This window comes from Nipponia nippon, unplaced genomic scaffold (genome assembly GCF_047370975.1).
Source record: "Nipponia nippon isolate SJK-2023a ecotype South Korea unplaced genomic scaffold, ASM4737097v1 scaffold_1, whole genome shotgun sequence".
Lineage (NCBI taxonomy): Eukaryota > Metazoa > Chordata > Aves > Pelecaniformes > Threskiornithidae > Nipponia > Nipponia nippon.
This window is the reverse complement of record NW_028262290.1, coordinates 167,345,355-167,364,558: the sequence shown is the minus strand read 5'-3', so window position 1 is coordinate 167,364,558 and position 19,204 is coordinate 167,345,355. Positions and strand designations below refer to the sequence as shown.

The following is a 19,204-nucleotide window of genomic DNA, read 5'->3' as shown; positions in this document are numbered from 1 at the left end:
GGTCCCGAGGAGGCAAGCGCTGCCCGGGAGCTGCCGAGACCAGCGCCGAGCACCGTGTTTGATGAAACCAAAAGCTTGTATTCTGGTAAGCTTCCTACAGCAGGCAGCGCCCACGCCTTTATAAAAGCTTTTGGGAAGGAGGGTGCGGGTGACCCAGGCGCCCACACATGGGGTTGTGCCTGTGGGTGCCCGGGGTGCCACCACAGTCACCGGGGAGCTGCAACCGCAGGCACCGGAGCTGCCGCCGGTCACCGGGGAGCTGCCATCGCCGTCGCTGGGGAGCTGCCATCACCGTTGCCAGAGAGCTGCCGCGCCGTTCAGTTGCCCTCGCCGAGGTGTTTAATGCCGCTCGGGGTGCCCGGGGGTGTCAGAGCTGCCCCGGTGGCACGGGGCCAGGGGTGGGTGCCCTCATCCCCCGGGAGATGGACCCAGGGCATGGCCGCGCTCTCCCGGCAGCACGGGCAGCCCCGGAGATCAGAGCCGGCGGCCGACGCGGGCTCGCACACGCGAGCAAGCGGCTCCTGTGCAAATCCGTGTCTCGGGCACCAAAGCCCCAGCGGCTCCGCTCCCGGCACACACGGATCCCCTGGGCAGCGCCCGGCCGGCGTCGGGGCCTTCCCCTGCCAGCTGCCGGGCAAGGGCCCCACTGAAGGCCGCCGCCACCACGACAGCTTCCTCCAGGACACGAGGGCTCCGCTCTCCCGCGCCGCCTGAGCTCCGCTGGGTCGGCGTCGCTGGCCGCGCTGCCGGCGCCGCACGGTGTCCGAGAGCCGTGCGGGATGCCGTGCCGGGGGTCCGGTGTGCCGACCCCCGCCTGCCCTTCGCCGTTCCCTCCCTTGCGCATCCGCTGCCCGGTCGTGCCGAGTTATCCGTCGTGGTTCAACCCCGGCCGGCAACGCCGCAGAGCCCGGCCGCTCGCTGATGGGATGGGGGAGACCTGGAAGGGTGAAACTGAGAAACTCGCGGGCTGAGGTAAAAACAGCTGAATTGTTGGAAAGAAATAATAATAAGGGATAAAATTGTAAGGAAAAGAGAAAAAAAAAATTAACGGAGAGGAAAACAGAGCCCAAGCCAACCAGGGGCGCAAGTGGACGGAATGGCTCGGGCCGGCCGCCGCCGCCCGAGCGGCCCCGGTTGGCTGCTGAGCCCCGCGCCCTGCGGCCCGGGGTGTCCCTGGCTCGGAGGGGCCGGCCGTGCCCCCCCCGGCGCCGGGTGCCCCCACCCGCTCGCAAGAAGCGCCCCCCCCCCCCCCCGAGGGGGGCCCCCCCTGTGCTGCTGCCCAAGCCACAGCAGGGCACCCGCATCCCCGTGGGTGGGGGCATGGGGGGCACCCGCATCCCTGTGGGTGGGATGGATGGGGTCACTGGGGGGGATCTGCATCCCCGTGGGTGGGTCTGGGGGGGCACCCGGATCCCCATGGGTGGGATGGATGGGGTCACTGGGGGGGGATCTGCATCCCCGTAGGTGGGTCTGGGGGGGCACCCACATCCCTGCGGGGGGGCCACGGGGGGGGACCGGCACCTCCGCGGCTGGGGGGATGGGGAGGCGCCTGCATCCCCGCGCCCAGCGGAGCCCAGCAGAGCCCGGCCCCGGGCCAGGACTACACCTCCCGCCCCGCACCGCGGCCTCCGGGGCGGGCGCAGGCGGCGGCTCCGGGGCCGCCGTTGTGGCTGCCCGCGGCCCGGGCGGGCGGCGCGGCCCCGGCGCAGGTAGGGGCGGGGGGCGGCGGGCCCGCGGCACGGGGATGGGCGCTGCCCCCGGGGGCTCCCCGGGCACCCCCCGCTCCGACCCCCCCCGGACCCCCGCACCCTCGGACCCCCGCACCCTCGGACCCCCCGCACCCCTCGGTGCCCGGCCACCCCCGTCTCGCCACACACCCCCCCCCGCACCGCCCCCCCCCCCCCCCCCCGATCGGTCCCTGCCAGCGCTGACCCCGGGGCCGGTGCTCGGACCCCCCCCGCTCTCCGTCCCCCTGCGCTTCTTGGCTACCGGCAGCCGGTTTTGGGTAGCCAGGAGCATCCAAAAATGCCGTTTCCCTTGCTGTTTCTCGCCGTTGCGCCCAGCCGGCGGCTCCGTGGGCGACGCCGGCTGGGTCGGTGCCGTTACCGGTAGCGTTAAGGCCCCGGGGTGGAAGGGACGCGGCTGCGGGCAGGTAAGTGAGCTCCGGCCCCGGATTTATTAACCGAAATATTGCGCCTGGCAGGGCCCGGCGGTCGCCGCTGCGCCGGTGCGGCTGCTCACAGGACGGCATCTCCCGTGGCAGCCGGGGCATCCCACCTCCATCTTCCCGGATAAATATTTCTGCACGTCTCCGTCTGCCCGCCGACAGCGCGCCGGGCCCCGGGCTGCTGTGGCAAGGTGGGGTCAGGCACCGGTGCTTGTGGTGAACCTGGCCCTGCTCTGCCCTCGCCGAGGCTGTGCAGAGCCGCAGCCGCGGCAGCCGGCGCGCTCCCCGTCCACCCTGGCTCCGGTGCCGCCACGGGCCGGGATTTCCATGGTTGGTGCCCCGGCGCGGCAGCGGCAAAGCGCCCACGGGAGCGGCCGGGCTGGAGGTCCGGTTGCTGCGGGGCGGCGCGGGAAAGAAGCGCTTTGAGACCCGGCGCGGTGCAGGGTGCTCCCGTTGCTGCCCGCTGAGCCGGCACCACGGGCAGGAGCGGGCAGGAGCGGGCCTGCTGCCAGGCCTCGTGCCGAGCCTCGTGTGGCGGTGCCGTGCCCTGCCCCGGCGCGGGTCCCTGCTCTGGCACAAGCGGAGGAGGCTGCCGCCAGCTGCCGGCTCTGCCCCCTTGCCCCGCTGGGGTGGCCCCTGCCCGGGGACCGGCCGAGCCAGCCCCCTGTGCCGCGGTGGCCCTGCCGTGCCGCCTGCCCGTGCTGCCCGCCCGTGCCGCCCGCCGCCCTCACGCTTCCCTTGCGCAGGATGCTCCAAGCTCTCCCGGCGCTGCCCTCGGGATACCGGTGCCGTTGCGCCGGCAGGATTTTGGCAGAGGGGTGCTGAGCCGGGCACGCTTCTCGCTGCAGATGTCGGTGACGTTTGAGGACGTGGCCGTCTACTTCTCCCCCGAGGAGTGGGCAGAGCTGGCGGCCTGGCAGCGCCGGCTCTACCGGGAGGTGATGCTGGAGAACTACCAGGCGGTCGCCTCGCTGGGTGAGGGCTCTCTCCGGCGCCGCTGGCTGGGGTCGAGCCGGGATTCACCTCTTTAACTGAGCCGGAGCCTTGGAAAGCGAAAATCCGGCTGTCGCCGTTGCTGCCCGGTTGTGATGGCAGGGGCTGCCCGGGCAGGCGGGATGGGATGGGATGGGGTGGGATGGGGATGGGGATGGGGATGGGGTGGAATGGGGTGGGATGGAGTGGGATGGGGTGGGACGGGATGGGATGGGATGGGGATGGGGATGGGGATGGGGTGGAATGGGGTGGGATGGAGTGGGATGGGGTGGGACGGGACGGGATGGGGTGGGATGGGATGGGGTGGGACGGGACGGGATGGGATGGGATGGGGTGGGATGGGGATGGGGTGGAATGGGGTGGGATGGAGTGGGATGGGATGGGGTGGGACGGGATGGGGTGGGATGGGATGAAGGGAGCGGAATAGACTATTTCAGCTGGGAGGGACCTACAGGGATCCTCCAGCCCAGCTGCCCGACCACCTCAGGGCTGGCCAAGGTAGAGCGCGTCATTGAGGGCATCGCCCAAACGCCTCTCAAATGCTGCCAGGCTCGAGGCATCGGCCCCCGCCCCAGGAAGCCTCGCCGGGCTCTGACCACCCTCTCGGCAAAGAATCGCTCCTCCTGCCCGGTCCGAACCTGCCCCGGGGCAGCTTTGGGCCGTCCCCGGGCGCCCCGTCTGCGGGAGAGCGGAGCGGGTGACGGGCGCGCGGGGAGAGGAGGCTGCCGGCACGGGGAAGGGGAGGCCGAAGGCGAAGCCGTGGAGGGGTGATGCCGGCGGGGCCAGTGCCACCGTCCCGGCAGCGCGGGAGAGCGGGTGCTTCTCTCTCTGCCCTGGACAGGCTGGCCCGCCGTCAAGCCGGAGATCATCTGCAAGATGGAGCGAGAAGAGACGCCGTGCGTGCCAGGCCCGCCCCGGGTGCGGCAGAGGCGCCGGAGCCCTGTGCCAGGCGGGTACCGGGGGGCTGCGGCGGGGGGCGGGGGGTTCAAGCAGCACCATCCCCTTGGCCCCGGATGCTCCGTGCCCTGGTGCTGCCCAGTGAGCTCTGTCCGTCTGTACGTCTGCCGTCCCGCGGCGCGGGGAGCTGCCGCGTCCTTCGGCCAGGAGGGACGGGGGGCTGGCAGGCTGCCGGTGCCGCTCGCGCCTGTCCCATCCCCAGCGGTGACCCCGGCCTCTGCTCCCCAGCAGCCGGCGGCCCCAGGACGCAGCGGGAGGCCGGGGGGGTCCCCGAGGGGCTGCCGGCACCCACCGCCCCGCTCCCGGGGACGCCGGAGCGGGGCAGGAGGCGGCGGGGGGTCTCGGCCCGCGGTCGGCCGGGCAGGAGCAGGGGGGGCCCGTCGGGACGCCCCCGCCTCGGCCCGCCCCTGGCGCCCCGGCCGCTGGAGAAGCCCCCCCCGACGTGCCCCGAGTGCGACAAGAGCTTCAAGAGCCAGACGGCGTTGGCCATCCACGAGCGGAGCCACACGGGCGAGCGGCCCTTTGGCTGCCCCCGCTGCGGGAAGGGCTTCCCCTCCAAGGGGGACCTCAAACGCCACCAGAAGACCCACACGGCAAAGCCGGACCCCGCTCGCCCCTGTGCTGGCCCAGGCCTCCCGGCCAAGCTGCTGCCGGCCCGGCTCCCCCGCGGCCCCCTGGCCCCCAAGAGACCCCACGCCTGCGCCGAGTGCGGGAAGAGCTTTGGCAAGAGCCGGGACCTGAAGAAGCACCAGCAGACGCACACGGCGGCGCGGCCCTTCTCCTGCCCACAGTGCAGCCGCCGCTTTCGGCTGAAGCAGATCCTGGCGTCGCACCAGAAGGTGCACGGGGGGGAGAAGCCTTTCGGTTGCGCCGACTGCGGCAAGCGCTTTGGCCAGAAGCATCACCTGCTGAGCCACCGGCGCGTGCACACCGGCGAGAAGCCCTTCGCCTGCGGCCACTGCGGCCACCGCTTCAGCCAGAAGCACCACCTGGTCAGCCACCAGCGCATCCACACCGGGGAGCGTCCCTTCGCCTGCGCCCGCTGCCCCAAGGCCTTCAGGGACAAGAAGACCCTCACCGTCCACCAGCGCGTCCACACTGGCGAGAAGCCCTACAAGTGCGGCGAGTGCGGCAAGACCTGTAGCCAGAAGCAGCACCTGAAGAGCCACCAGCGGGTGCACCGGGGCTCGCCGGCGGTGCCGGCAGGTGGCTGGTGGGAGATGGGGGGCCCGTCGCCGGTGGGCGTGCGGGCGGAGGCCAAGCCTTTCCAGTGCGGCGGCTGCGAGAAGCGATTTCGGGACGAGGGGATCATGCTGGCTCACCAGCGCACCCACGGCATCCCCAGCCCGCGGCCACCGCCACAGCCCAGCACCCCCTGAAACTGCCGCCGAGGGGCCCGCGGGGCGCCGGGGGCTGCGGGGGGGTCGCCCACAGCACCGACCTCCGGCTCCACCGGAGCAGCCGCGCACGAGCCGGGAGGGAGCAGTGGCCGTGGCATCCTTGCTGGCGCGGGTGGATCCTCAGCTGCTCTCTGGGAGCCGGTGTCGGGCTCCTCGGTCGGGGGGTTTGTCATCGGTGCTGTGCCGGGCCCCGCGGTGCCGGCAGCTGCCGCGGGCGCAGGACGGGCTGCCAGGGCAGGGGAAATGCGATAAGCGCGTCCCGGTGCAGTCAGAATGGTTTACGGGAGAAAGGGGAAGGTGCCGCTTTGGTTTTCCACCCGGAGAGTAAATAAAAAGCTGCTCGATGCCGACGACAAGCAGTGAGCCCCGCAGCAGCGCGGCGTGTGCCTGGGTCGGGGCCGGCGTCCCCTTGCTCGTCCCTACGGAGCCCCTTCCCCGTTCTGTTCCCCTGGGACGCGGTGAGAGGTGGGGGTCTGCCGGGGGTCTCCGGTGGGCAGCTGGGGGCGAAGCAGTGGCCCCAGGGAGCCGGAGGGACCTCGGCGCGGCTCGGCGCAAGGTGCCACCCGGACCGGGGCCGCCGGAGCTCCCCGGAACCCGCTGCTCTCCCCATCACCTTTTTTAACATTTTTTTTTGTTTTTTCAGTTGGCACAGGAGCACGAATTCACTTGGCGGACGGGGATGGCCGGGGGTCCGTCCCCTGCCCGACGCCAACCCGTCCCCGGGGCCCGAGGCTTTCCCGGACGCCGGCTCCCTCCTGTGGGTCTCGGCTCCCCCAAACACGGTCGGGCCGAGCGGCCTCGGCTGTGTCCCCGCGTCACCCACGCAAGCCCACCCTCCCCGCGGCCACCTCGGCCTGCCGGACGGCTACCCAAAACCCCGCTTGCCCCAGGCTCAGCCCCAACCGGTCCTCGCTCGCCGCGAGGGGAACCCCCTCCGGTTGGAGGTACAGCACAAGCGAGAAGCGGAGCAGGACCCCTCTGCGCCCAGGGCTGCGTGATGCCCCCGGCCCCTGCCCTGCGGCGCCCGGCCGCCAGCGGGCCCCTGCGGGCTCTTTACTGCCCGGCTCGCTGCAGCCCGCGCCGGGGGGCTCAGTACAAGACTGCAGCGCTGTGGCCCCATCGCTCCCGGCAGCGCAGGCCGTCACTGCCGCCATCACCGCGGCCCGTTATAACGGTGCTGCCTCCGGGGGAGCGAGCGATTCCTTCTTTCCAGAACCATCCCATCCCTACAGCCCATCCCACCCCTACAGCCCCAGCCCTACACCCATCCCTACGGCCCCATCCCTACAGCTCACCCCTACAGCCCCATCCCATCCCTACAGCCCCATCCCTACAGCCCCATCCCTACAGCCCCATCCCTACAGCCCCAGCCCACCCCTACAGCCCATCCCTACAGCCCCATCCCTACAGCCCCATCCCTACAGCCCATCCCTACAGCTCACCCCTACAGCCCCAGCCCACCCCTACAGCCCCACCCTACAGCCCCAGCCCTACAGCCCATCCCACCCCTACACCCATCCCTACAGCCCACCCCTACACCCATCCCACCCCTACACCCATCCCTACAGCCCACCCCTACACCCATCCCACCCCTACACCCACCCCTACACCCCACCCCTACACCCATCCCACCCCTACACCCACCCCTACAGCCCACCCCTACACCCATCCCACCCCTGCACCCTCCCCCTGGGAGCCCAGGGGCCCCTCAGGCCCCGTAGTTTGGGTCCAAACCCCACAGGGTCATGGCCACTGCTGAGCTCTGTCTGTCCATCTGTCCATCCCTCTCCCCTGGCACAGCTCGGGCACCCACTGGCCAGTCCTGGCCCCTGGCGATGCCCCTGGCAAGTAGCCAGGCTCTGTGGCCAGCCGGTCACCATCGGTCCCCTTCCCGCCCCCAAACCCCGTGCTGCTCCAAGAACCAAAGCCTGTTAAAACCCCACAGCTTTAATGGTAACGGCAGCCTCGTGCCGCCGCCGTCCTCTGCCCGGCATCCCCGGAGAGCCGTCGGGCCCGGCTGGGCCAGGCTTTGGGAGGCAGCGGGATGTGGGGCAGCCCCCGGCCGTGGGTCTGCCGTGGGGCGGCTGCTTCTCGGAGACACCCGCACGCCGGGGCTGAGGCCGGGGCTGCTGCGGCCCCTCAGCCCCCTCGGCCCCAGGCTGGTGGACCAGGCCCTCTCCGGCCCCCCGGTTCCCCCCAAGACCCTCCCGTCCCTCCCGGTGTCCCCCTCTGTCCCCCCGGTCCCCTCCGATCCCTCCCCAGTTCCCCCTGGTCCCCCCCAAGCCCTTCCCAGTCCCCCCCAGTCCACCTTGAGCCCTTCCCCATCCCTCCTCGGTCCTCTCCGGTTCCCCCTGAGACCCTCCCGATCCCTCTCCAGTCCCTCTCGGTCTCCCCGAGCCCTCCCCGGTCCCTTCACGGTCCCTCCCCGTGTCCCCCTCCGTCCCCCCAGTCCCTCCCCATCCCCCCCAGTCCATCCCCATTCCCTCCCCTGTTCCCTCGGTCCCTCCTTATCCCTCCCAAGCTCTCCCAGGTCCCCCCAAGCCCTCCCCTGTCCCCTCTGTCCCTTCAGATCCCTCCCCAGTCCCTCCCCAGTTCCCCCCCAGTCCCTCCTGGTCCCCCCCGAGTCCTTCCCGGTCCCCCCGGTTCCCCTGAGCCCTTCCCCATCCCTCCTCGGTCCCCCCCGAGACCCCCCTGGTCCCTCCCTGGTCCCTCTCAGTCCCCCCTGACCCCTTCCCAGGCCCTTCATGGTCCCTCCCGATGTCCCCCTCTGTCCCCCCAATCCCCCCCGAGCTCTCCCAGGACCCCCCAAGCCCTTCCTCATCCCTCCCCAGTTCCCCCCGGTTCCCCCATCCACCCGAGCCCTCCCCAGTCCCCCCAGCACCTCCCCGGTCCCTCCCGGTGCCCCCATATCCCACCGGTGCCAGAGGCAGGGGCTGTTCCCGCAGGTTTATTGCAGACCGGGACAGGGCTGGGAGCACCGGAGCATCCCGGGGGAGAGCGTCCAGCCGGGGGGATCCTCAGCGCCGGGAGAAATCCCCGCCTGCAGGAGAGGGGGTCAGGGGGCTCGGGGTGCCGCACCCCCCGCCGGGTGGGGGGCTGGGGTCCTGCCCCCCCCGGATCCCCGCTCACCCTGGCAGCTGCTGCACTGGCAGCTGTGGATGACGGGCAACACCACGGGCTCGACTCGCCCGTCGGGGCACGGCAGGCGCAGGACGCGGACGGGGCTGCCGGGGTCCAGGCGGTAGCTGCAGCACTCACAGAGGCTCTGCAGGTACGGCTCCTGCCGAGGGACGCGTGGGTGCTGGGGGGGCCAAACCGGGGAGACTCCCCCCGCTCCTGCCCCCCAGACCCACGGCCGGGCCCAGCCGATCCCCGCGGCGCCGCTGACCTCGGGGGAGACGGTGGTGCGGGAGCGGCAGCGGCCGGCGCAGTAGCTGACCTCGACAGCGGGCAGGGCGCAGGGGCCCTTGGCGATGGCGCGCAGCTCGGTGAAGCGCCGGCACATGGAGGACGGCTCCTCTGCAAGGGGGGGACACGGCGGTGGGGCTGCCCGCGCCGCCCGCGCCACCACGACGCCTCGCCCCGGCAGCGCGTGGGGCCAGGCCGTGGGGTCCCGGTGGGCGCTCGGCCCCGCTGTGGGCCACGGGGACCTTACCCGGCCACTCCTCCCGGCAGACGGGGCAGCAGCTGCCCGGCTCCCGCACCTTCACCGCGCCCTGCCGAGACGGTGGCCTCAGCCCCCTGCCCCTGCGGGCCCCCTCGCCACAAAAGCACCCTCCCCATGGACACCCCTCGCCCACGCGCGCCCCCTCCCCACGAGCGCCCCAGACCTCGGGGCAGGCGAGGGGGACGCAGCCGGCGGTGCAGGCAGCCTGCCCATCCACGCAGCGGCACGTCTCACACTCCTCCTGCCACTCGCTGCCAGCCTGGCCGGGGAGGGGGGACAGGGCTCAGCCCGGCCGGGGAGGGGGGACAGGGCTCAGCCCGGCCGGGGGGGTGCAATGGGGCACCCCCCAGCACGAGGGACCCCCGGCACTGCTCACCTGGTGGAGCTGCCCCCGGTGCCGGCACTCGCAGAGGGCGGCCGGGACGCAGTGGCCGGTGCTGTTGCGGTAGCGGCCGGGCTGGCAGGCGCAGCCGGGGGCCGGGGGCCCGCTGCAGTTGCGTGGTGGCTCGCCGAAGGTGTCCTGGCAGCTCCGCTCGCAGCCGACCGGCGCGTCGGGGCCCTGCCAGCGCTCGCCCGCGGGACAGGCTGCGTGTGGCACAGGGCATGGCACTGTCACCATCACTGGCACAGTACGGGATGCAGGGGTGGCTGCCTCGGCCCCAGGCTGGGGCTGGCACCCTGCCGGTGACGGCTCTGTCCCCTCCCTTGCCACCCCCTGGGGTCGAGGGCCAGCGAGGGGACTCACGGCAGTCAGGGAGGCTGCAGGGGGTCCGGCGGGTGGGGGGCCCCAGGCACTCTGCCCCCTCGTACTGGCGCTGCCGGAGCGGGTGCCGGTGGGAGAGCCGCTCGCCCGTCCCGCACGTCACCGAGCAGGGGGACCAGGGCGACCACGGGGACCACAGGCAGTCCACTGCGGGGGGGGGGGGGGGGCGAGACGTGGCGGGTGTGGCACGGGGACCACGGCACGGGGCCGGGGCCGGGGCCGGGGGTCTCTCACCATTGCAGTCCTCCTGGGAGCAGTTGAAGGCGCCACGGATGCAGACGCTGCAGAGAGAGAGAAGGGGGGATCGGCACCCAGCCGGCCCCCAGCTCGGCCACCCGCGCGAGGTGAGGGTCCCCGGGGTGATGCCGGGGCCGTGGCACCCACCAGCTGTTGCAGCGGAGCTGGAGGCGGCTGCCCGGTGGGTGCTCCTGCTGCTGCTGCGCCCGCGAGAGGTTGTGGGCCCCGGGCAGGGAGGGAGGCAGCCGGCAGCGGCACAGCTCGGGGGGGACGCAGGCCCCGTCCTGCAGCATCTGGGGGGCACCCAGGGGTGGCCGGGGACCCCCCACCTGTGCCGGGCCCCTCCCAGCCCCCCAGGACCCCCCACCCAGGAGGGGTTTCCTGGGGGAGGAAAGGAGCAGGGTGGCCGGTGGCAGCAGGGTTCCCAGGGTGGAGGTGGGGTCCCCAGGGTGGGTGTTGGGTGGCAGTGGGGTCCCTGGGGTGGCAGCGGAGTCCCCAAGGTGGCCAGTGGCAGCAGGGTCCCTGGGGTGGCAGCAGGGTCCCTGGGGTGGTAATGGGGTCCCCAGAGTGGTGGGTGGCAGTGGGGTCCCCGGGGTGGCAGCAGGGTCCCCCGGGGCTGGGTGGCAGTGGGGTCCCTGGGGTGGCAATGGTGTCCCTGGGGTGGTGGGTGGCAGCGGGGTCCCCAGGGTGGCAGCAGGGTCCCCGGGGTGGCAGCGGGGTCCCCGGGGTGGCAGTGGGGTCCCTGGGGTGGCAGCGGGGTCCCCGGGGGCTACGGGGAGGGCTGAGGGGGGCACAGCCGTACCTGGCCGGGCGGGCAGGCGCAGCCGGGCTGGCAGCTCTCCGGCATGCACCGCGTCCCCGGGCGGAGGTGGGCGCAGGCGTGGGGGCAGGCGTTGGCACAGTCCCCGTACACCTGCCCGCCGGGGCACTCTGCGGGGCAAGGAGGGGGCGGCTGCGGCACGACCCCCCCAGCCCCGGCCGAGCACCCGCCGTCGTCCCGCGGCTCAGCCGGCAAAGCCGCAGCTCCCTGGCCCCCCAAGGGCCCCTCGCCCCGCCAAACCTGGCGGGGCCCCCCTACCCGGCGAGCAGTTGCGGGCGTTGCAGACGCGGAGCAGCAGCAGCGGCAGGAGGGGGCACGGCTCCTCCTGGCCCCCTGGCCCCGGCAGCAGCTCCCGGTGCCGCTCGGAGGTGCCACCGCCGCAGCTGGCGCTGCAGGGGCTCCACGGGGACCAGGGGCTCAGCCAGCAGCTGGCTGCGGGGGGAGCACGGGCTCAGCGCCATCCTGCTGTCCCGCCATCCCACCATCCTGCCATGCCACCATCCCACCGGCCCACTACCACGGTGGTGCTCACCGGGACACAGCTGCGGGTTGCACTCAGCCGTCTCCTCCGTGCCGGCAGCACCGCAGGGCACCCCGCCGGGGCTCTCCTGGCAGTCGCGGTGCCGGGAGGTGTTGCCGCCGCCACAGCTGCGGGAGCAGGGCCCCCATGGGGACCAGGGCCCGTAGGAGGGACACGCTGCAGCCGGGCAGGCGAAGGTCCCGTTCCCGCAGGTGCTGCACCGGGAGTGACGCCAGCATCAGCACCCTGCCCAGGGGCTCTGCCACGCGGCACAGCCGTGCCCGTCCTGCCGCCGCGTCCCCCCGCCACGGCACTCACCAGTTGTGGCACTCCAGCTCGGCCACCTGCCCCGGCCAGAGCTCCCGGCTGCTGTTGGCGACGGGCAGCCCACAGCGGCACTCGGTGATGGCCACACACGCCCCGTCCTGCAGCAGCTGCCCCGGGGGGCACCGGCACCCTGCGGGGGCAGAGAGGAGCAGGACTGCACCCATGGGTGCTGCGGGTGGTCCCGAGGCCCCGGCGGGCAGCAGGGGCTCTGCCATGGGGATGCACGGAGCGTGGGTGCACCGGTGTGCCACGGGGCAGCCAGTGCCAGTGCCGCGGGGCAGAGGGGGTGTCATGGCAGCGATGGGGGGCGTGGGGCAGGGGGCTGTGCTATGGGGCAGGGGGCTGCAGGCAGCTGGGGGGGGATGGGCAGCGGTGTGGGGCACGTACCCGGCCGGCAGGGCCCCTGCAGGCACTCGACGTGGGGCCAGAGGTCGGCACAGGCGCGGGGGCAGCCGTTGGCGCAGGACGCGGTGAAGGCCCGTCCCCGCTCCTCGCACGCCTCCCCTGGGCACCAGGCTGGGTGTCGGGGTGCAGCGGGGGCACGACACCCACCCCGACCCCCGCCAGTGCGCAGGGGTGCCCGGGGTGCCGGGGCAGGGGTTACCTGGGCAGACGGCGGCGTTGCAGCTCTCAGTCTGGGAGTGGGCGCCACGGCACTGCCAGCTGCCCGCCGGGTGCCGGGGCTGGCGCTGGCGCAGGCGGTAGCCCCCGCTGCAGGGGTCCTGGCAGGGTCCCCAGGGACCCCAGGGGCTCCAGAGGCAGGGGTCTGCGGGACGCAGGTGTCACCGGCCCCGCGGGGACGCCTCCGTCCCGGCACGGTGCCCACGGCACCTGCAGCCCCCCAGTACCTTGGCAGACGTTGGGGTCGGGGCAGAGCCGCTCTTGCTGCAGCTCGGCCGAGCAGGCGGCCCCATCACCGGCCCAGGGCAGCCCAGTCTGGGGGTCCAGGCAGGTTCGGTAGCGATGCTGCACCGCAGCCAGGGCCGAGACCCCTGCCGGTGTCCCCTCCACCATCCCCGGCTGGGCCAGCAGCTGGGTGAGGGTGCCGGCACCGAGCGTGGGCAGGGGCAGGCAGGGGCCGCAGGGCGTCCACTCCGACCAGGGGCTCAGCGGCAGCAGCCCTGGGGGGACACGGAGCCGCTGGGGACCCCCCGGGACCCCCCAGCCAGAGGGATGGGGAGGGGGCAACCCCCACCCATGTGGGGCGGGCAGGGGCAGAGTGGGGTCCCCACCCCACAGGGGGATGCGGGGGGTCCCTGGGCAGAGGGAAGGGGCCGGAGAGGTGGGGCCGAGGGCAGGGGGCTCTGTGGGGCCGGGGGTCCGCGCTCACCCTGGCAGCCCTCGTCGCTGCACTGCAGGGTCCCGTTCTGGCACAGGCTGGGAGGAGAACAGCGGGTGAGCCCCCACTGCCCCGGCGCTGCCCCCGGCCCCCCACGCGTGGGGCTGCCCCCCGGCCCCGCTCACCACTGCTTGCAGCCCAGGAGCACAGTGTCGCCGGCAGCCAGGGTCTGGGGGCCGCCGGGGTGCAGGCAGCCGCACTGCATGGGGGGCACGCAGCCCCCGGCCTGCTCCAGCAGCCCCTGCAGGACAGGGGCCATGAGGGGGGCACGGGGGGACCGGGGGGACGGGTGCCCCCCCCCTGCAGCCCCCGCCCCTCCTGCCTCTTCGGTGGCATCTGGACGTGGGCACCTGCATCTCGCCACGGCCCCGCGGGCTGCAGGCTCTCGCCCCCAGCCCCAATGGGGCTGGCCCCCACCCTGGCCTCATCCCCTCCCATCCCCATCCCCTCCTATCCCCATCCCATCCCATCCCACCCCATCCCATCCCATCCCCTCCCATCCCCATCCCCTCCTATCCCCATCCCATCCCACCCCATCCCCATCCCACCCCATGCCATCCCATCCCCATCCCATCCCATCCCATTCCATCCCCATCCCATCCCCTCCCCATCCCATCCCATCCCACCCCATCCTCTCCCATCCCATCCCATCCCATCCCCATCCCATCCCTTCCCATCCCATCCCCATCCCATCCCATCCCATCCCACCCCATCCCCAGGAACCCCCTCCCTGGTGCCGCAGCCCCTGCCCACCCCTGCCCGCTCTTGCCTGCGGGCAGGCGCAGCCGGGCAGGCAGGGGGGCGGCTGCGGGCAGAGCTCAGGGTGCTGCCGGCCGGAGCAGAGCCGGGTGCAGGGGGGGCCGCAGGGGTGGTACTGGAAGGGGGGGGCACAGCTGCCCTCTGCGGGCAGGGGGTCAGGCAGGTGCCCCCCATGGGCAGGGGCACCGCAGGCAGCGCCTGGGACAGGCAGGGGCGGGCAGACCTGCACGGGACAGGCAGGGCAGGCAGCCGTGCATGGGCCAGGCGGGGGCAGGCAAGCATGGGACAGGCAGGGGCAGGCGGGCAAGCATGGGACAGGCAGGGCAGGCAGACATGGGGACAGGCGGGGGGAGCCCAGTGAGGGCATGGGGACAGGCAGGAGCAGGCAGGAAGGCCACAGGATGGGCAGGGACAAGGCAGGGAGCGCTCAGGATGGGCGAGGACACGCCGGTGCACGCACAGGATGGGCAGGGCGCAGGCAGGGCGCAGGCAGGGAGCCGGAAAGGGCCGGAGCACCCCGCCGGAGCGCTGGGGACGGGCAGGGCACAGGCAGCGGGCGCGCAGGGATGGGCAGGACGCCGGCAGTCCCCTCGCTCACCCGAGCACCCCGAGGTGTCACAGTGGCGGCTCTGCACGTCCAGCCCGGCGCAGCTGGTGGGGCCCTGCCGGTGCCGGTGCCGGTGCTGCCAGGGGGCCTGGCAGGAGCAGGGGCTCCAGGAGCTCCAGGGGCTCCAGGGGCAGGCGGCTGCGGCAGGCAGGGAGGGGGTGACGGCAGGCAGGGGCCCCACCGAGCCCCCCGCCGTGCCCCGGCACCTCACCTGGGCAGGGGCGCAGGTAACACACCGACACCTCCCGGCGTGTGCCATTGCTGGGGCCGCGGCCGCAGGCAGGGCCGGGGGTCAGGCAGGGGCAGGCAGCCTCCCGGGCGGCCAGGCCGGTGCCGCAGGAGCGGGAGCAGGGGCTCCAGGGGCCCCAGGTGCAGCTCCCCGACCCTGGGGGGACACGGCACGTTACGGGGGACGTGGCACCCCAAAGCCACCGCCGCGGTGCCTGGGGTCCTCGCCGTCCCACGGGGTTTGGGGGTCCCGGGGGGGTTTGCACCAGCCTCTCCAGCTTTGGGTGGGCCGCACGGTCCCGGCCCCACTGGGGACGCCGGTGCCCCTGTGCCTTCGCCCCAGCGCGGCATCAGGGTGGCCACTCACCGGCACAGGGGACGTCGTGGCACTGGGTTCCCTCGGGGGTGCAGGTGCTGTGGGGGGACACGGTGGGTGGGTGGGTGGGGGAGCAGGCGGGCCCCAGCCCCCCAGCCCCGGCACTGACCATCGCCGGCACTCGCCCTGCGGCCAGCTCTCGCCCAGGCGCCGCTCGCCGCCAGCCTGCGGGCAGAGGGGCGGGCAGGGCCCCGCCACGCAGCCCCGGCTCTGCTCCTCCGGGCCCCCGCAGTCACCGGCCCCCGACTCCACGGTGGGGGTCCTGGGGGGACACGGGGGTCACCCACAGCACGGGGGGCCTGCGGGAGCGGGGCCCAGCTGGCACCCGTGGGCGTCACAGCAGCTCCCGCCCTGCAGCCCGTCCCCGAGTGCCGTGTGTCCCCCGGGTCCCGAGTGTCCCCCTGGGTGCCATGTCCCCTGGGTGCCGTGTGTCCCCTGGGTGCTGTGTGTCCCTCCTGGGTGGCATGTCCCCTGGGTGCCGTGTGTCCCCCCACCAGGTGCCACGTGTCCCCTGAGTGCCACGTGTCCCGCATGGGTGCCATATCCCCTGGGTGCCATGTTCCCTGGGTGCCATGTGTCCCCTGTGTGCCGTGTGTCCCCCCACCAGGTGCCATGTGTCCTGGGTGCCACATGTGTCCCCTGGGTGCCCTGTGTCCCGCAGGTGCCATGTACCCTGGGTGCTGTGTCCCCTCCTGCTGCCCCCTCCCCCCCCGGGTGCCACGTGTCCCCCCTGGGTGCCATGTTCCCTGGGTGCCGTGTCCCCCCACCAGGTGCCATGTCCCCTGGGTGCTGTGTGTCCCCTGGGTGCCATGTGTCCCCCCGCTGGGTGCCATGTCCCCCGGGTGCCACGTGTCCCCCCCGGGTGCCGCGTCCCCGTGCGCGGTGCCACCTGAAGCGGGCCTGCCGCCCGTCCCCGCAGGTGACGCTGCAGGGTGCCCAGCGGCTCCAGCGGCTCCACTGGCAGGGGGGCGGGGGGCAGCCCCCGCGGCTGCAGCGCAGGCGGCCCCCGGTGCAGCTGCAGTTGTTGCAGCCGTCGCGGTGGCGGCTCCCCGGCACCCAGCCGTGCCCCGCCGCGTCCGTGCACTCGCAGTGGCTGGGGGGCACGCAGCCCCCGTCCTGCTCCAGGGTGCCTGTGGGGACGGGGGGCTCAGGCACAGGCACGGGGCTGGGACCCCCGGGGCGCACGCATGTGCGAGCATGCGTGTGCATGCGTGTGCGTGCCGTGCCCAGCGCACCCTTGGCTGGCTGCGGGCAGCTCTCGCAGCGTGCGGGCAGCTCGCAAAGCGTTTGCAGTGCATTCCCAGCACTGCGTGCGTTTGCAGTGCACGGGCGGCTCCGCCTGTCAGCATGTTTGCAGTGCACAGGCAGCTCCGCGTCTCCTTGCAGCGTGTTCCCAGCACTGCAAGCTTTTGCAGTGCACAGGCAGCTCTGCGTTTGCAGTGCATTCCCAGCACCGGACGCAGTTGCAGTGCACGCACAGCGCTGCCTGCCCGCGTGTTTGCAGTGCACGGGCAGCTCCGCCTCTGCTTGCAGTGTGTTCCCAGCACTGCAAGCACCTGCAACGCACGGGCAGCTCTGCGTTTGCAGTGAGTTCGCAGCACCGGACGCAGTTGCAGTACATGCACAGTGCTGCCCTGCCAGCGTGTCTGTAGTGCACGAGCAGCTCTGCAGGCGTTGGCAGTGCATTCCCAGCACTGCAAGTGCTTGCAGTGCACGGGCAGCTCTGCGTTGCAGCGCGTTCCCAGCACCGGACGCAGCTGCAGCGCACGGACGGCTCTGCCCGTCGGCGTGTTTGCAGTGCACGCACACCTCTGCCCATTTGCAGTGCACGGGCAGCTCTGCCTGCGAGCGCTGGCAGTGCATCCCCACGCCGCCGGTGCTTGCAGCGCAGGCAGGGCCCTGCCCACGAGCACGGCACCGGTGCAGCTCCCCGGGTGCATTCGGTCGATGCCTGCAGCAGGGACCCCCTCCGGCAGCGCCGGCTCTGGGGTCCCCCGGGGCCGAGGGCAGGACTCACCGTCGGGGCAGCGGCAGCCGGGCTGGCAGCGCTCCTCCTGCCCGCAGGCCAGGCCCTCCTGCAGGTCCCGGCAGTGCCGCGGGCAGCGGTTGGCACAGGCCACCAGCGCCATGCCGGGCGGGCAGCGCTCCCCTGGCAGACCCGGCCGTCAGCCCCCGCCGGTGCCGTCGTGGCTCCCCAAAGCCCCCCGAGCCCCCCGAGCCGGCCCAAGCCCCCACAAAGCCCCCCGAGCCCCCCTGTAGCCCCCCGTGCCCCCAAAGCCACCCTGTAGCCCCCTGAGCCCACCCAAGCTCCCCAAAGCCCCCTGAGCCCTCCATGTCCCCCTGCAGCCCCCTGAGCCCCCCAAGCCCTCCACAACCCCCTGCAGCCCCCCATGCCCCCCTTCAGCCCCCCGAGCCTCCCAAGCCCCCCGTGCCCCCCCATGCCCCCCTGCAGCTCCCCGAGCCCCCCAAAGCCCTCCATGTCCCCCCATGCCCCCCTGCAGTGCCCCCAAGCCCCTGCAGCCGCTTGAGCCCCCTGCAGCCCCCCATAGTCCCCCATGCCCCCCTGCAGCCTCCCAAGCCCCCTGAGCCCCCAGAGCCCCCCAAGGCCCCCACAGCCCCTGCAGCCCCCCAAGCCCTCCACAGCTCCCTGAGCCCCCTGAGCCCCCCATGTCCCCCTGCAGCCTCCAAAGCCCCCTGAGCCCCCCAAGCCCCCTGAGCCCCCCAAGCCCCCCACGTCCCTGGTGCCCCCTGCGCAGTACCGCAGGGCTGGGGGTTGCAGAGGCGCAGGTGGTGCCGCTCGCCGGGGCAGGGCCGCCCCCCGTTTTTCGGGGGGGGTCGGGTGCAGGAGCGGCTGCGGACGGTGCGACCCCCCCCGCAGGTCCGGTCACACCGCGACCAGGGGCCCCAGGCCGACCAGGCGCCGTCCACTGCCGTGCCGCCACAGGGCGTCAAACGGGGGGCACCGCCCGGACCCCACCACGCTGCCCCCCAATCAGCCCCCCGAGCCCTCCCCAGCCCCCCAACACCCCCCAACCAGCCCCCAGCCCCCCAACCAGCCCCCCCAAGCCCTCATGCTGCCCCCAACCAGACCCCCAGACCCCCAACCAGTCCCCCAAGCCCTCATGCTTCCCCCAACCAGACCCCCAGACCCCCAACCAGTCCCCCAAGCCCCCCATGCTGCCCCCCAACCAGACCCCCAGCCCTCCTTCACCCCCCAACCAGCCCCCCCAAGACCCCCAACCAGTCCCCTGAGCCCCCCTCGCCCCCCAGTCAGCCCCCCCAAGCCCTCCATGCTGCCCCACAGCTCCCCAACCAGCCCCCCAACCAGCCCCCCAGCCCCCCAACCGGACCCCCCAGGCCCTCCTCGCCCCCCAACCAGCCCCCCAAGCCCTCCGTGCTGCCCCACAGCCCCCCAACCAGCCCCCCAACCAGTCCCCTGAGCCCCCCGAGCCCCCAACCAGCCCCCCAACCAGCCCCCCAAACCCCCCATGCTGCCCCCAACCAGCCCCCAGCCCCCCAACCAGCCCCCCAAACCCCCCATGCTGCCCCCCAACCGGCCCCCCTCCCCCCAACCAGCCCCCCCCGCCCCCCACCCTTGCAGGCCTGCAGGCTGCAGAAGCGGCGCTGGGCGTTGGCGCTGTGGATGCTGGGGCACCAGCGGCCCCCCGGGCCGGGGGGGGTGTACGCGCGCAGGCGGAGCTGCAGCCCCCCGCCGCAGCTGCGGGAGCAGCCGCCCCACGGCCCCCATGGCGTCCAGCGGCAGTCCCGGCCGGCGCAGGCCTCGTCCGCGCAGGGGGACGCGGCTGCGGGGACACCGAGGGTGGCAACAGCGGCACCCACAGCCCCCAGAGCCCGGGCGGGGGGCAGAGGGACCCCCCCAGCCCCCTTGCGCAGTGGGGCAGGGACCCCCCCCAGCCCCCCCATGCAGTGGGGCAGGGACCCCCCCCATAGCTCCCCATGCAGTGGGGCAGGTTCCCCCATAGCCCCACCTGCGCAGTGGGGCAGGGACCCACCATCCCTGCACAGTGGGGCAGGGACACCCCC

General features: G+C 73.6%; 2 protein-coding genes across 6 annotated transcripts in view; one reads left to right on the top strand and one right to left on the bottom strand.

Moving 5' to 3' along the window:
- Positions 1–1,640: 1,640 nt before the first annotated feature.
- Positions 1,641–5,873, top strand: LOC148057722 (uncharacterized). 5 transcript variants are annotated; one of them, XM_087733284.1, is made up of 5 exons: positions 1,641–1,709; positions 2,204–2,358; positions 3,016–3,142; positions 4,002–4,109; positions 4,349–5,873. In XM_087733284.1, the coding sequence occupies exons 3-5, from the start codon at positions 3,016–3,018 to the stop codon at positions 5,494–5,496; spliced, it is 1,383 nt and encodes a 460-aa protein (XP_087589410.1). In that variant the 5' UTR covers positions 1,641–1,709; positions 2,204–2,358; the 3' UTR covers positions 5,497–5,873. The 5 variants fall into 5 exon arrangements, with proteins under 5 accessions (XP_087589410.1, XP_087589385.1, XP_087589392.1 ...); XM_087733259.1 differs by having other exon boundaries at positions 4,346–5,873; XM_087733266.1 differs by lacking the exon at positions 2,204–2,358 and adding an exon at positions 2,064–2,152 and having other exon boundaries at positions 1,673–1,709; positions 4,346–5,873.
- Positions 5,874–8,420: 2,547 nt separating this feature from the next.
- Positions 8,421–19,204, bottom strand: part of LOC104014165 (SCO-spondin-like) — a 32,890-nt gene continuing 22,106 nt past the window's right edge. The window contains exons 65-91 of the mRNA XM_087752903.1: positions 18,754–18,963; positions 17,920–18,087; positions 17,178–17,309; positions 16,050–16,290; positions 15,270–15,422; positions 15,152–15,198; positions 14,768–14,941; positions 14,548–14,694; positions 13,960–14,090; positions 13,316–13,431; positions 13,182–13,228; positions 12,700–12,972; positions 12,456–12,617; positions 12,239–12,355; positions 11,843–11,981; positions 11,537–11,739; positions 11,263–11,436; positions 10,987–11,114; positions 10,332–10,477; positions 10,182–10,228; positions 9,930–10,094; positions 9,561–9,769; positions 9,348–9,443; positions 9,173–9,233; positions 8,906–9,036; positions 8,647–8,797; positions 8,421–8,557 (exon numbers count right to left, since the gene is read on the bottom strand). Of these exons, the coding sequence (XP_087609029.1) occupies positions 8,535–8,557; positions 8,647–8,797; positions 8,906–9,036; positions 9,173–9,233; positions 9,348–9,443; positions 9,561–9,769; positions 9,930–10,094; positions 10,182–10,228; positions 10,332–10,477; positions 10,987–11,114; positions 11,263–11,436; positions 11,537–11,739; positions 11,843–11,981; positions 12,239–12,355; positions 12,456–12,617; positions 12,700–12,972; positions 13,182–13,228; positions 13,316–13,431; positions 13,960–14,090; positions 14,548–14,694; positions 14,768–14,941; positions 15,152–15,198; positions 15,270–15,422; positions 16,050–16,290; positions 17,178–17,309; positions 17,920–18,087; positions 18,754–18,963 (3,791 nt within the window). The 3' untranslated portion in view covers positions 8,421–8,534. The remainder of the gene's footprint in view (positions 8,558–8,646; positions 8,798–8,905; positions 9,037–9,172; positions 9,234–9,347; positions 9,444–9,560; positions 9,770–9,929; positions 10,095–10,181; positions 10,229–10,331; positions 10,478–10,986; positions 11,115–11,262; positions 11,437–11,536; positions 11,740–11,842; positions 11,982–12,238; positions 12,356–12,455; positions 12,618–12,699; positions 12,973–13,181; positions 13,229–13,315; positions 13,432–13,959; positions 14,091–14,547; positions 14,695–14,767; positions 14,942–15,151; positions 15,199–15,269; positions 15,423–16,049; positions 16,291–17,177; positions 17,310–17,919; positions 18,088–18,753; positions 18,964–19,204) is intronic.

Excerpts from the sequence above, each read along its gene's own strand:
- LOC148057722 (XM_087733259.1), top strand. The coding sequence starts at position 3,016 with ATGTCGGTGACGTTTGAGGACGTGGCCGTCTACTTCTCCCCCGAGGAG. Across the intron at positions 3,143-4,001 it reads CCAGGCGGTCGCCTCGCTGG|GCTGGCCCGCCGTCAAGCCG; the intron begins GTGAGGGCTCTC and ends TGCCCTGGACAG. Across the intron at positions 4,110-4,345 it reads GCGCCGGAGCCCTGTGCCAG|CAGCCGGCGGCCCCAGGACG; the intron begins GCGGGTACCGGG and ends TCTGCTCCCCAG.